General features: G+C 37.0%; 1 protein-coding gene across 1 annotated transcript in view; it reads left to right on the top strand.

The window, feature by feature from the left end:
• The window catches only part of NEB (nebulin), a 220,823-nt gene that overhangs the window by 86,654 nt on the left and 119,309 nt on the right, over positions 1–14,860 (top strand). Inside the window, exons 53-62 of the mRNA XM_035726655.1 lie at positions 3,108–3,212; positions 4,423–4,530; positions 4,878–5,189; positions 5,653–5,856; positions 6,171–6,275; positions 6,362–6,469; positions 7,847–8,158; positions 8,424–8,627; positions 9,078–9,182; positions 11,951–12,058. Of these exons, the coding sequence (XP_035582548.1) occupies positions 3,108–3,212; positions 4,423–4,530; positions 4,878–5,189; positions 5,653–5,856; positions 6,171–6,275; positions 6,362–6,469; positions 7,847–8,158; positions 8,424–8,627; positions 9,078–9,182; positions 11,951–12,058 (1,671 nt within the window). The remainder of the gene's footprint in view (positions 1–3,107; positions 3,213–4,422; positions 4,531–4,877; positions 5,190–5,652; positions 5,857–6,170; positions 6,276–6,361; positions 6,470–7,846; positions 8,159–8,423; positions 8,628–9,077; positions 9,183–11,950; positions 12,059–14,860) is intronic.

Genomic DNA, 14,860 nt, shown 5'->3' with positions numbered 1-14,860 from the left:
TATGGCATAGCACAACACAGCATAGTGTTTATTATTGGTTGCTTCATTTGAATTATCAACTACTCTATACTGCATCATGTAAATGGGTTAGTATCAATTTTTATCACCTAAAGCTTTCTTATTTACTTATTTCTCTACCTATCTATCTATCCATCCATCCATCCCATCCTGTAAATAAGAAAGCTATTAAACATACTTTTTTTTTCTTTGAAACTTGAATGTATTAAAGACCCAGACTTTGTGTTGTTCTTGTTGTTAGGGTAAAGTGTATGAGAGGGCAGGATTTTGAGTACTTTGCACAGGCAAAGTGCAAATGTTATAAAGAGTGTATTTTCTGCCAAGTGATTATAATGTGTTTAGCTTAGCCAAATCAAGACAAGTAGATAATACTATACATGTATACATGTGTGTGTATGTGGGTATATTATCTATATATCCCATCTTCAACTTATTTCCCTCTCTAGCACTGATCTGGCATGTAACTAAATATTTATTGAATGAAATAAATGAAAGATAGCAGTGTAGAGTGATTCTATGCAAAGAGAAAGAGTACTCATCATTACTCAGTGAGAAGCATAATCCTGAAAATTACAGAAAGTTGAATTATGTGCATTGGGATTCTGGAACTGTTAAGAAAGTTTGAATTGATATATAATGATAATTGTGTGGGTCAGAAGGATCTGAATACTTCTATATATTTTACGCCTATCATAGATATTAGTTTTACTATAAAGCTCATAACTAACTTATAGTAAGCATTTGATAAATTGTAGCTCCTCTCTTCCCAATCAACCTCTCACAGAATTCTTGCAATTTTTATATCCAAAATCTATAATAAATGCTGACCTGTCGGCTTTATTATAAATATTCAAGCTTTCATTTCTTCTTTTTTTTTGTTTTTATGATGGTAATTTAGATCCAACAGGCTGACTAATAAAGCAACAAATTTATGCAAAATAGCTCCCCCTTTTGGAATCCAGGTTTCTTTTATCTCCATGAAACAGGGCTGTTTACAGAGTTCTGAAATAATAAGGCGGGCAAGAGAAAAACCTTCAATCATGAAATTTATCAACGTTAAAAATGCCTCAGGACAGACCTCTTCAACACTATGCCCTGGTTTTAGGAATGCTGAGATACATACCCCCTCAGGCCTCAGAAGAAGGCCACTTGGATCCTTGAGCCTGCTGTTTCTCCTTTGAATAAGAGACCAATACATCTATCTCAGGATGAACAAATATTAGTATTTTCTGCTTTTCGGGGAGGTGGGGTGAGGTTGTGGTGAAAATGACACATACCATTGAAGAAATGGTCCAACTTAGTGGTTTTCAACCAGGGACAATTTTGTCCCACTGGGGACATTAGCAACACCTAGAGACCTTTTCGGTTACCACAACTTGAGGGTGGCATGCTACTGGCATCTAGTGGATAGAAGTCAGGGATGCTGCTAAACATTCCAGAAACATACAGGACAGCATCCCTACAACCAAGGAGTCCTCCAGTATACAATACCAATAGTGCTGAGGTTGAGAATCTCTGATCTTAATCAGAAAGATTAGTACAGAACCAGGATAAATGTATGTGGAAACTGACAAGCCTTGCTTTGGTTTGGTCCTGAAGATCTTAGCTTCTCTGGGTTATGTGGATTGTAGTAAGCATGTGCAGGAAGGAGAAAAGCACCAACCCCTTTACCCCACACTGAATACCTGAAGGGGAAATTGCCAAGTCCAAGGAACCAATGAGACTTCTAAAATTTTTTATACTGAAATAATTTCAGGCATACAGAAAAGTTGCAAAAATAGTACAAATAATTTATATACAATAAATATATAAATATAATTATGTATGTATATATCTTCATCCCAGTTCCCCAAGTGTTAACATTAGTCACATTTGCTTTTTCCCCCCTATTTTTCTTTCATATATGTATGTAAGTTGCTGCATTGATGCCTCTCTATCCCTAAATACTTCAGTGTGCATTTCCTGCAAACAAAACATTTTCTTACAAAACCACAGTGCAATGATCAAACTCAGGAAATTAACACTGAAACAATACTAGTATATAGAATTTATTCAGTTTTATCACTAATGTCCTTTATACAAAATAAAAACTATTTTCTGATCCAGAATCCAATCCAGGATCAAACCCTGCATTTGCCTGTCATGTCTGTAGTCTCCTTTAATCTGGACTGGTTCCTCACTCTTCCTTTGTCTTCCAAGTCCTTGACATTTGGGAAGAGTACAGGCCAGTTATTTTGCAGAATCTTCCTCAATTTGGGTCTATTGTTTCCTCGTGATTCGATTCAGGTTTTGTACTTTTAGCAGGACATCGTGTGTAGTACCCTCCTCCGTATGTCCTATCAGGTGGTGCATGATACCCATTCATTCCATTACTGATCATTTTAATTTTGATCACTTGGTTAAAATGGTGTTGTGAGGTTTTTCCACCGTCAAATTACTATTTTATCTTTTGTAATTGATAAGTATCTTGTGAGGAGAGTCTCTCACAATTCTCTATTTTTCATCAAACTTTCATCCCCTTGTTTTAGTAAACCAATGAGATTTTTGTTTGGATTGTCTTGTCTTCTGTTAAAGAATGACAGAGGATGGCTCTGGGACATATAAGAGATTTTTATAAATTCCATACAAAATTCTCTTGGGATCCTAATCCACCCAAATTATTATAAGCTAGAGCTATAAGTAATACATAGGGAATGCAACTCCCTAATTTCTAGATATACCTCCAATATGTCATTTTTTGAGAAGGGAAGGGCTATCTCACAGTTAAACACTGAGGGAGACGTTTATAAGCAAATTGGAGAACTTATGCTCTATTTGATGATCACGGCAAAGATTCTAATTACTTGGATTGATTTCTAATGGGCAGGGTTATTTGTAACCTTGAAAAGGTAATCCACACTTTATATTTTGAAAGGCAGTAATATCCCAGACAAGTCAAAAACTACACTACCTATTTTCTGCTCAAGTTATCTGTTTATGCTATCAGTTAAAATGCTTACCTCAAATGAATTCAGTGATCCTGTTTGATGTTAATGATGTCATTCACTAGTCTAACAAAACCACTGAAATCCTCTTATTTCTCATTTTAGAGACTTTATAGAGAAGCTTGGGACAAGGACAAGACTCAAATCCACATCATGCCTGATACACCTGACATTATTCTGGCTAAAGCAAACTTAATCAATACAAGTGATGTAAGTTTACAAACTCAGCATGTTTTTCAGAAAGCTTTTAATTGCTTCCAAGGCAATGAATTTATTTGGAAGTAAATTTGCATGTCAATGATTTTGATTAATAAACTACATGGGACTTAGATTCCTTATTTAGTGGTTTTTAGCTTGAATATCAAAATAATAGGCACTCCTTGTCTCAGGAAGAGTTGGGGGTCTGTGCTGTCTGTTCTTTGTAGTCCTTTATTACATGTATCATCATAATATAATGGTTCATATTGCTCTCCGGTGTGTGGATGGGAGCTTCTCAGGGTCAGAGACAATTTGTATTGAGCCTGCAGTGCTTAGCTAGTATAGTGCCCAACACACATGAAATTCAATGAAATTTCGAATGAATGAGCATTAAAAAACCTATGCAGGAGAACTCCATTTTTATTTTTATTGTCATCTTAGAAGAATCTCCTGAAATCTGTAGATGTAAAAATTAAATATTTTAAAGACAAATTCTAAACTTTAATAGAGAGACTTCAACATTAAATAAGGTATTCGAATAATGCCACAAATGTCTAAAATATAAACACATTCCAAGATCAATAGGCATTTTAAACAATCTGGTTTCTGGACAAAGTGCATTAAATTGTATTCTCAAATATTTCATTATGTAACAAATCTGAAGAAAAAAATTATTTCTCTTAAGCTTTTAAATTTAACATTTAAAGGTTCCTCCAAAAAATCTTAGGTTTAAAAAATTATGAAGGATTTTGTTTCTTACCTACAGATGTGGATCCTACTACGGACAGCCCTATATTGTAAAGTAGATTATTTTATAGTGTGTTAGCTACGTGGAAGAGACAGCCCATTAGGCATAATTTTTCCCCATGAAAGGCATGGCTCTTTTCTAACAAAAACTTCTAATGAAACACTCATAGTTAATTGGAAAACAGCACCTAAATGATATTTTATTTCATTTGTCTATCAATTTACTTCTGCCTCATTTCTCACAAGTATTTGGGAAGAGCTGAAATTTAATTTTGTTGATCTGGGTAATCGAAGAGCTTTAAAGTTTAAAATAGGATCGTTAACAATCAATAGGCATAATTTCCAATTACATTTGAGTATTCTAGAGCAGATACTGTTTTCAGGGACTCTTAAAATATTTAGCACATTGCATTCATTATGCTACAGTTGTTTATGGAAAACAGCTTTTCCCAAAGTGATCTTCATCTCTTAACAGAAACTCTACCGAATGGGTTATGAGGAATTGAAGAAGAAAGGTTACGATCTTCCCCTTGATGCCATACCGATCAAAGCTGCAAAAGCATCCCGAGAAATTGCCAGTGAAGTAAGACTTTTTCCACTGTTTATATTGATTGCAATTTATCACTTTAACAAAGTTTCAATTTAATCTTAAATTGAACAAAATCTTCCAAGGAGTAACAAATTAAAACAGAGTGGAATGATCCCAAAGATGTAGTATGGAATGAGGATAAACTCAAGGTATTTGTAGCTGGAATTTGTATGAAATTTATTATGTATGAAATTTGTACCCGGAGTTAGCCTTTAATCTTTCCTATCAAAAGACTTAAATCTGTGGCTCTCTAGGCTTTGTGAAATATGTGGAGTTCATGTGCTTTGTAATTGTAATGTAAGTTAATCTTGAAAGGAACAAGACATGTTTTTTTCCTTTAGTACAAGTACAAGGAAGGCTTTCGCCAGCAGCTTGGCCACCACATTGGAGCCCGGGACATCAAAGATGACCCCAAGATGATGTGGTCCATGCATGTGGCCAAGATCCAGAGTGACAGGGAGTATAAGAAGGACTTTGAGAAGTGGAAGACCAAGTTCAGCAGCCCAGTGGACATGCTGGGGTTGGTGCTGGCCAAGAAGTGCCAGACCTTAGTCAGCGACATAGACTATAAGAACTTCCTACACCAGTGGACATGCCTGCCTGACCAGAATGATGTCACCCACGCTCGACAGGCCTATGACCTCCAGAGTGATGTGAGTCTAAGATTTTCCTTTGGCCAACTAAATATCATGTCTGCTTTCCTAAGAACCAAATTTTCCCTAAAGTAAGCAGAGTTGAGTTTACACAACTGAGGTTTATGTCCCTAGATTAATGCCCATGCCTCATCCAGTCCCCCAAATATCAGGAGGCACCATTATCCCACAGAGAAAGAACCAACAAATATTCTCCTGCTTTGGTGAAAGCCTCTAACACTCTGATCTAGAAGAGTTGGATCATTCTCTATGTGCTGCTATTTAAAATGCTTTCTAAAATAAAATGTTTTCCAAAATATGCTTCTGATTTGAATATTCCATAGATTCACAACACATTTGTAAATTTCCCAAGAATTCAAGCATTTAAATATATATAGTCTATAAAATATGTAATATATAATTTTATTTCTTTAGGGGCATATTATTATGCTTATGTTAAATGGTTTGTCACCTGTAATTTCAGAATTTGTACAAGGCTGACCTTCAGTGGCTAAGAGGCATTGGCTGGTTACCTAGTGGCTCTCTTGAGGATGAAAAGAACAAGAGAGCTACCCAGATTTTGAGTGATCACATTTACCGTCAGCACCCAGATAAATTCAAGTTTTCCAGCCTTATGGACTCCATCCCAATGGTTTTGGCAAAAAACAATGCTATGACCATGAACCATGTAAGTCTTGTCTTTACTTGAAGGGGGTATTTGTGTGTGTGTGTGTGTGTGTGTGTGTGTGTGTGTGTGTAAACATAGACATCTGTTTCTCTAAAAGAAAAATCATATTCTTTTGCTTGGTATTAAAGTGCTTTTTAAGTAAGTGCTGTGCTTTTTACTGATATGAGACATCTAGACCTGAAGGTGTCACAAATACCAACTCACAGAGCAGACTATCTTTATTCTCATTAAGAACCAGATTATTAAAACAGAGTATTTTTATGTATCTCTTCATTACTAGCCTGTACTAATTACATCTTTTTTGTTTGCTTTAGCGCCTCTATACAGAAGCTTGGGATAAAGATAAAACCACTGTCCACATTATGCCAGATACTCCTGGAGTTTTACTGGCTAAACAAAACCAAATAAATTACAGTGAGGTAAGCAATATATTCATGGTGCATGATATATTTTATTTATACTGCACTTTATAAATCAAACTTATAATGATTTATGTCTATTTCAGAAACTATATAAACTTGGCCTAGAAGAAGCCAAGAGGAAAGGCTATGATATGCGGCTCGATGCCATTCCCATCAGGGCGGCCAAGGCCTCCAGAGACATTGCAAGTGAAGTAAGTGCACCTAAAAAGTTCTTTGCCTTAACTTTAGCTCAAAGGTTTTTCTGTCTCCTGGTTATACAGTAGGGTAAGTAAGCTATGAGGTTAAAGTTCTTGCCAACAGTCCTTTTTCTAAGTAAATAGTTTTAAAAAATGGTAATAAAATTCTCAATACAAAGCTATGGTTGAGTCCGTAGCAACATGCGTTTCAAAATATTTTCCATTTCCTGCTGAATGAAAGCACTGGGGGGTGGGGGATGGGTTAGCCTGGTGATGGTATTAAAGAGGGCACGTTCTGCATGGAGCACTGGGTGTGATGCACAAGCAATGAATCGTGGAACACTACATCAAATCTAATGATATAATGTATGGTGATTAACATAACAATAAAAATTAAAAACGACGACAACAAAAAACAAAAACAAAAATTCATTACAAAAAAAAAAAGCACTGGATACTTGACTAGATTCAGACATCCTTTGGGCTTTTCCACATGATATATTCTTATATACAATTGAACTCATTGTAGGATTCCTTCAAAACTAATTCATGCTTTATGAACTAATGAACCTACAAGGGCTGAATAAATAGGACACATTATTCATAGTCCAACCATCCACATGTACCATATGTTTGCTTCTGCATCTGGTGATTGGTTGCCAATATTTACTTTTTTTTTCAAGATTTTATTTATTTGACACAGAGAGAGAGATAGTGAGAGAAGGAACATAAGCAGAGGGAGTGGGAGAGGGAGAAGCAGTCTTCCCGCGGAACAGGGAGCCCAATGCGGGGCTCGATCCCAGGACCCTGGGATCATGATCCAAGCCGAAGGCAGACGCTTAACGACTGAGCCACCCAGGTGCCCCAATATTTACTTTCTTTAAGTGATTTCTTCACTTATATTTCTAGGAACTTTTATCCTTCTATTTCATTAGTCCATGAAATCAAGAATATATTTTTTCTTTATTTCCAAAATATGAGAAATAACCATCATAATTTTAAAAAAATGGTCAACAATCACAGAAGGGTTAAAAGTCTTAATATATACCAATATAATGTAGTACTTGCCACTAAAATTCATGTTTATAGAGAATATTTAATGACACAGAAGAAGGCTTGTATGATAATCAGAAAAAGCAGATCCTATTCTAATTTTATTCTGTCACACACACACTATAAAAAGCAGTTTTACGATGGTAATCATTGAATGGTAGAATAATGTCTTTATTTTTTGTATAGGTATATATTCTTTATTTTCTAAATGGTTTACAAAGTACATGTATTTATATACAGGAGGAAATCATATTTTTAGTGAATAGGAAAATTTTGGCCTAGTAATGGCTTTTAACTAAAAGCTAAAATAGTTGATAATAAGTGTTTTTCTTTTTCTAGTTCAAGTACAAAGAAGGCTATCGTCAGCAACTTGGCCATCACATTGGTGCCCGAGCAATACATGATGACCCTAAGATGATGTGGTCCATGCATGTGGCCAAGGTCCAGAGTGACAGGGAGTACAAGAAGGACTTCGAGAAGTGGAAGACCAAGTTCAGCAGCCCAGTGGACATGCTAGGAGTGGTCCTGGCCAAGAAGTGCCAGGCCTTAGTCAGTGACATAGACTATAAGAACTACCTGCATGAGTGGACGTGCCTGCCTGACCAGAATGACGTCATCCATGCTCGGCAGGCCTATGACCTCCAGAGCGATGTGAGTATGTGAAGATTACAGTGGCATGCAAAGGTAGGAAATGAGTGAATTAATACCGCTTGGAGAAGGTAGCAATAAGTGGCACCAAGCATTTCTTCTTTCCTTGTGAGTATTAATTGTTTAACTTTCCAGACCAAAAAAGAATATTGTCTGAAACACTACCTGTCCATCAAAGTGTATTTTCAAGAGTGCTCTTTATTTCATATCCTTTAGATGAAAATGTTTTCCCAATGCCGAGACAAATAATTATTGACTGTCTCAACAGAATATGTACAAGTCAGATCTGCAGTGGCTGAGAGGCATCGGCTGGGTTCCTATTGGCTCTTTGGATGTGGAAAAATGCAAAAGGGCAACTGAAATTTTGAGTGATAAAATCTATCGCCAGCCTCCAGACAAATTCAAATTTACCAGTGTGACCGATTCTTTGGAACAAGTGTTAGCCAAGAATAATGCCATCACCATGAACAAGGTGAGGCTTCAAAATTCAGAGAACAAAGATAGGACTCTGAAAGCCAAATCAAACAAAGAGAAGCATAATCAAGAAAAGAAAGCAAGCAAGCATTGAACACAGAAGACATCTATCTATCCATCCATCCATATCTATCTATGTGTCACTTATATTTAATATTTACTTCAGTAGTTGTTTCATAGTTTTGGTAAAATGACATGTTTTTATGGAAAAGCATCTTTGCATGAAAGATACTCTCAATTTCCTTTTGTTAACATATATTTCAGATTATCATAAGGCACTAAATATCTGTTCTATGCACTAAGTACTTGAAGATGTGTCTGCCATACATAACGTGTATAAGATGTATATATAACCTTTTATTTCTCTTTATAAAGTTATTGTGGTCCTGAAATTCTTCATCACGTACTGAATTTTTTTCCTGATGACATTATATATTTCCTTTGATAGCGTTTATACACGGAAGCCTGGGACAAAGATAAGATGCAGGTCCACATCATGCCAGATACACCAGAAATTATGTTGGCAAGAATGAACAAAATCAACTACAGTGAGGTGGGAGCAGATGCTAATTCTATGAAGTTTGCATGTTGTTTCTTATTTCAGTTAATCTGTCCAAGGTAATAAAATACTATACAACAACTTTATAAAGAATTTTTTTTTGCTCCATGTGAATAACAACTCTTACATTTCTCAATCCTCATCCTAAACATCAAACTTCAAGTAAAACAAGTCACTTATGAAGTGAAAGATATAAGAACTAATGATTTAAGCAATAACCATAAAATTAATCAGACCTTTTATTAATTATTTAAGTTAGGAAATTAGCAATAGATTAAATATACATTTATCTTCCCCTTATGCCTTATTGCTATTCTAGATATATTTTCCATATATGACTTATTTACATTTATCTTCCCCTTATGCCTTATTGCTATTCTAGATATATTTTCCATATATGACTTATTTTTTCCAAATTGTGGCTTAAAGTCAAGAATTAAGATTTTTAATATATAAAATTAAGTCAAGGCCTAAAATCACAGTATTATCAAATAACCCAGAGAAAGAGACAGAAACAGAGAAAGGACCCGCCAGGGTATATATTAGCGAGCCTATTTCTTTTCACTTTCTATGAGCCTAGGGCCATGTGCCCGCTTATCAGAACCACGGATGTTTAGGCTGAGAGGTCAGCATCACTTCGAGTACAAGAGTCCCCACCCACCAGGTTGTCCCCTGCCCTTGCTTAAGTGTTCTCAGTGACAAGGAGTTTATCTCATAAATCAGCCCATTTGTTCTGGAAAATTCCATAAGAAAATTCTTCTGATGTAGAGTCATGGAGTTCTCTCCGCAGACTTTCATAGTTGTCTGAGGCTCTGCAAAAGCAGTCCCTGCCAACTCCGTGAAAATGAGGGTAACTACTGTGGTGCCTCCCCTGTCCCCTCCCCCCAAACAATCCCCAGTTCCTGGGCATTCCTCACATGACATCCCTGCTAAAATGTGACCCTTCCAACCAAACAAAATCCTGCAAGTGTAGAATACAGTTGACATCTTTCCTCTTCTGGACATTTGACCTCTAATTCTGCACCCAGGGCTCCGGCACACTGGCAGCTTTGTCACTGCTGGGGCATGTGCAACTTGGGATCGACTAAAATCCTAAGACATCTTACATGGACTTAAGCCAGGTTTCCTCTATCCTGCCTTTATACATTTGGCAACTTAAATTCAGTTTAAAATCAATTCAAAGATTGACACTGATCTCTCTGCAGTTCCTTCTTCCTAGATTAATACTATTGATTTAAGCCTGTGGAGATTTTTGTGAATCTGATTTTTCTGTCAGCTGATGTATTAGTTATTTCTCCCAGCTTTGTGCTACCAGCAAAGAAAATATTTTTTTTGAAAGTGTAAGTCAACAATATATCACTCTTCTGCAGGATGTAACTTAGAGAATTTAGTTAAATGAGCCACCATCTTAAGTCATTTTATTTTGGCGAGTGCAAACTATAATTTTATTGTTTATATAACTAACTCTTCATTGTCTCCAAAACCAAAAGACATCAAGTCCTACTTGCAAAGCAAAAAGGTGTGAATTTTTTAGCTAAACCTATAATATGTGTCCTGTATCATTACAGGAAAGCATGTATTGTATGTGCAGGACTTTCAGGAAACAAAGAGCCTCTATAACTGGCCACTCAGCATTTCTGGAATTCTGGACTCTCTGCCTTTGCTGCAAAAGTTCAGAGAGGCTGTAGTGTTGCTGTTGGTTCAAAGAGACTTAGGGATAATGCACTGAACAGAGTGCCTAACCTGCCTGGTCTGCTTTCTCCATCTTTTCTCTCTCAGCTTAGTTCAATTCTTTTGTACTTTTTGTCACGCAAAGGATAGGAAGATAAAATGCAAGTTTGATTATGTCACTCTTCCTCAAAGATTATTGTTGGCTTCCTATTTCCTATGGAATTAAGCACCAACTTATATTAGCATTAAGCCTTCAGTCCAACTCCAGGTTCTTGCCTTCAGTCCAACTCCAGGTTCTTTTCGGTCCTTTCCTGCCACTTGTCCCTGGCACTGCTCCCCACTTACTTTGACACCCTGTACTTTCACTCCCTTGTGCTTTGATTCATGCAACGCCCTCTGGCCTTGACTGCCGTCCCAGTCTTCTGAAACCATACTCAGCACTCAAGGTCCAGTGCAAAGATCAGTCCCTCTGCAGAAACTTTCCTGATTCTCAATTCAGAATTAATTACTCTTTCCTGGAGCCCTTTGTCAATGATATGCTTAAATGACCTCTCGTGGTTTGACTTTTTGGTAGCTTAGTCTGTAGGCTACCAGTCTGTCCATCAGTTCCCCCAGAAACCTTGACGACGGAAGAAGTCTCATACTCCTCTTTGATTCCCAAGTAGCTACCCCAGTCAGAGCGCACAGTTGGTGCAGAATCAATGTGGATTGAATTAATGTCCATGATCAACAGTTAATCAAGTCTTTCACTCTTACCCACATTTTGCCACCTTAGGTCCACAAGTTCCAGCTTAATTTTTTAGTTCTCTTCAAAACTGATTCATGGTTGTAACTAAAAATTTTGAAACAGTAGATAATATCTATATTTAGTTAATTCAACGTAAGTTTTAAAATAGACAAAGCTGCAATGTTCTAAAAATGTATCATTTTTAAGTCTTCAGCAGACAGTGCAAAGACTTCTAACTCTCAGAGTGAGATTATTATAGGGGCCTACCTGTATTGAACTTAGAGAATTATTTTAGTCCCCTGTCAGTTTTTGGATATGAATGTCAACATATATGTGTATTTATATATTTTGTGCCCAAACTTAGACTCTGTATAAACTCGCTAATGAAGAAGCAAAGAAGAAAGGCTACGACCTGCGAAGTGATGCCATCCCAATCATGGCGGCCAAGGCCTCCAGGGACATTGCCAGTGATGTGAGTAACAGCGTCGCCCCAAGTATATAATAATCAGCCTGAAGTGACATTGTCACTGAACTAAATCTTCAAAAAGAACTTTCCTCGCCCTTTGGAAATATGTCCTAGTGTATTTATGTGGGATTTTTCAAAAACCTAGTTTTGAGGGAAATGAAAAATTTGATGTTCGTACAAAGGGTGTATAACCTTTAGGACACAGTCTCTTCGATGAAAACTGACCCATCGAAAACAGAGAAAGATCCGTTCACATGGAAATTATTAAAGCACAGCTGCAGGCTTGGAGATATAAAAATTGTCATGGTGCTTCTAGAAAGTATAACTCATAAACTTAAGTATTCCCTGTGAGAATCAGGGCCTGGCTTTATGTAACATTTTACTATACAATATTCACAAAAGTCATATGATACTTGCCATTATAATTCACCTTTCTAAGATTATGAAAAGAAGGCAGTGGATCCCTACCAGAGGTGGCTACTAGCCCAAGATTGTACCCTTAAAAACAGCTCCTGGCTGTCAAGCACATACCTCCCAGAAAAAACCAGCATCCCATCATGGTGCCTCAGATGATTCCTGAGGAACAGACCACTGCTTTAAAAATCAAGGGCCCAGTATTTGGGAGTATGGCAATACACTGCCCTTTATATTGTGTTAGTGACGGACTTTAGTTTATGTATGTTGGACCTCCCCATGAATTTATGTCAACAATTATAAATAACAATGACAACTAGGAAGTATTGAGAGTTCTATGCTAAGAGTTTGACATGCATTATCTTGTACTCCATAATTATCCTAGCACATAAGTTTTGTCATTATCCCTGTTTTGTGGATTGCTTTAAGCAACTTGTCTAAAATCAAACTTTCAGTAGGTGGTGGAATTGAAACTCCAGACAACCTCATTACTTCCCACTGTACCATATTGTCTCCTGCTGATCCATCCATACTTTTCTTACTTAGTGATCTTTGAGACTAGAGGCATGTATTTTGAATAACCGCCTCAGATCCTGGGACAACATCATTGGACATGGAATAATAACATTCTTGGCCTATGTAGGAGTAGAACCCATGACTTTTTTGGAACATGCTCCAACCAGCTTTGCTAGTATAATAATAGTAGTATTATATTAGTATACAGTAGTATACTATTTGTTTATAATAGCATAATACCTGGTATACTAAACTAGGTCCTTGACCTAGAGTACTACATCCTTCTAGGAGCCAGACACTCATTTTATGACTTACTAAACATGCCATGTTGCCAAGTGCATCTCTTTCCTGACATACTTTTAGTACCTAAAATTCATTTCTCCAAATTCCCTTGTTCAAATGGCCTCTCCCTTACTGTGGGCACTACCTGCCTCTAAATTATTCATTATCACCAGGCCATGGGTGATTTGGGATATGCACTGTAATTATATGGATTCCATCTCTTAACTCTATAAGCTTCAAGGGTAAAGGTCAGGATACCAGCTTGAGTTAATGCTTATTATCACAAATCAACTTACAACTTTGATGTAAGCAAGGTGATTTTGTACAGACTTTTGACCTCCAAGGGATTATAATAAAAACCTGATTTGTGTGTTTTCATCTCAGTACAAATACAAAGATGGCTACCGCAAACAGCTCGGCCATCACATTGGAGCCCGAGATATCAAAGATGACCCCAAGATGATGTGGTCCATGCATGTGGCCAAGATCCAGAGTGACAGGGAGTACAAGAAGGACTTTGAGAAGTGGAAGACCAAGTTCAGCAGCCCAGTGGACATGCTGGGGGTGGTCCTGGCCAAGAAGTGCCAGACCTTAGTCAGTGACGTGGACTATAAGAACTACCTGCATGAGTGGACGTGCCTGCCTGACCAGAATGACGTCATCCATGCTCGCAAGGCCTATGACCTCCAGAGCGATGTGAGTACAGCATCTATAAGAGAGCTGAGTTCAGAAATAATTTAAACTATATAAAAGGTATCCTTCATATGCAACCCATTGGCCCACTTAAGCTAGGATTTATTGATCAGTGAGTGAGATCTCAATCAGAATATACTTTTCATTGCTTTATTGTGAAGATGTTTAATAGGCTTTATAAGGAAATGAAGTTTACAAACTGGATTTGGTCCTATAAAACCAAAACCAGAATTAAGCAATGTTAGAATTCGAAGTCCACCAGATGGAGAAATTTTCTTTTATTCTTTTAGGGGGGGTAGAAACAACACATTTTTGTTTAAAAAAAAATTACTCTGAAATTTGTTTTTAGCGTCTTTGCAAACCAAATGAGGTTATCATTAGAATTCTGATGCTTGCTAATTTTTATTCTTATGGTAATTGTTATTCTTAGGAAATAAGAGAAGTTACTGTGTTTGTAAACTCTTGAGTCAGTTCACTGACATTTTCTTCTCTTGGCATGGCTCTCTGTAGAGGGGTCACATGGTAATGACAAACCCTAGTACTTGGTGCAGCTGCTTTCAGTATCATATCTGGATGTGAGAAGCACAGTTCCCACAGCACATAGTTCATAACTGTTTGAAGGGATTATTAAGTATTAGAGGATTTGGGAGAATAAAACAAATGAATAATAATTATACATTAATTAGCCATTAGTGGAAACTGTACAAGCCCACCTGTGAAACCGCCCACATTTGTTCTGTAGTTTTTGACACACACACACCCTGTGTTTTGCAACTGTGTCCAAAAAGAAGGGTTTTGCCTGCGCATGAGAGTTAAAATGGCTAATGTGACTCCTGGAGTGACAGTGTTGACAGACTGCCTGCATCTATTTGTTGAGTGCCTTTCCAAGATCTCCTCCCCCAC

This window comes from Zalophus californianus, chromosome 3 (assembly GCF_009762305.2).
Source record: "Zalophus californianus isolate mZalCal1 chromosome 3, mZalCal1.pri.v2, whole genome shotgun sequence".
Lineage (NCBI taxonomy): Eukaryota > Metazoa > Chordata > Mammalia > Carnivora > Otariidae > Zalophus > Zalophus californianus.
Note: the sequence above shows the minus strand (reverse complement) of the source record. Positions and strands in the feature narration are given on the sequence as shown.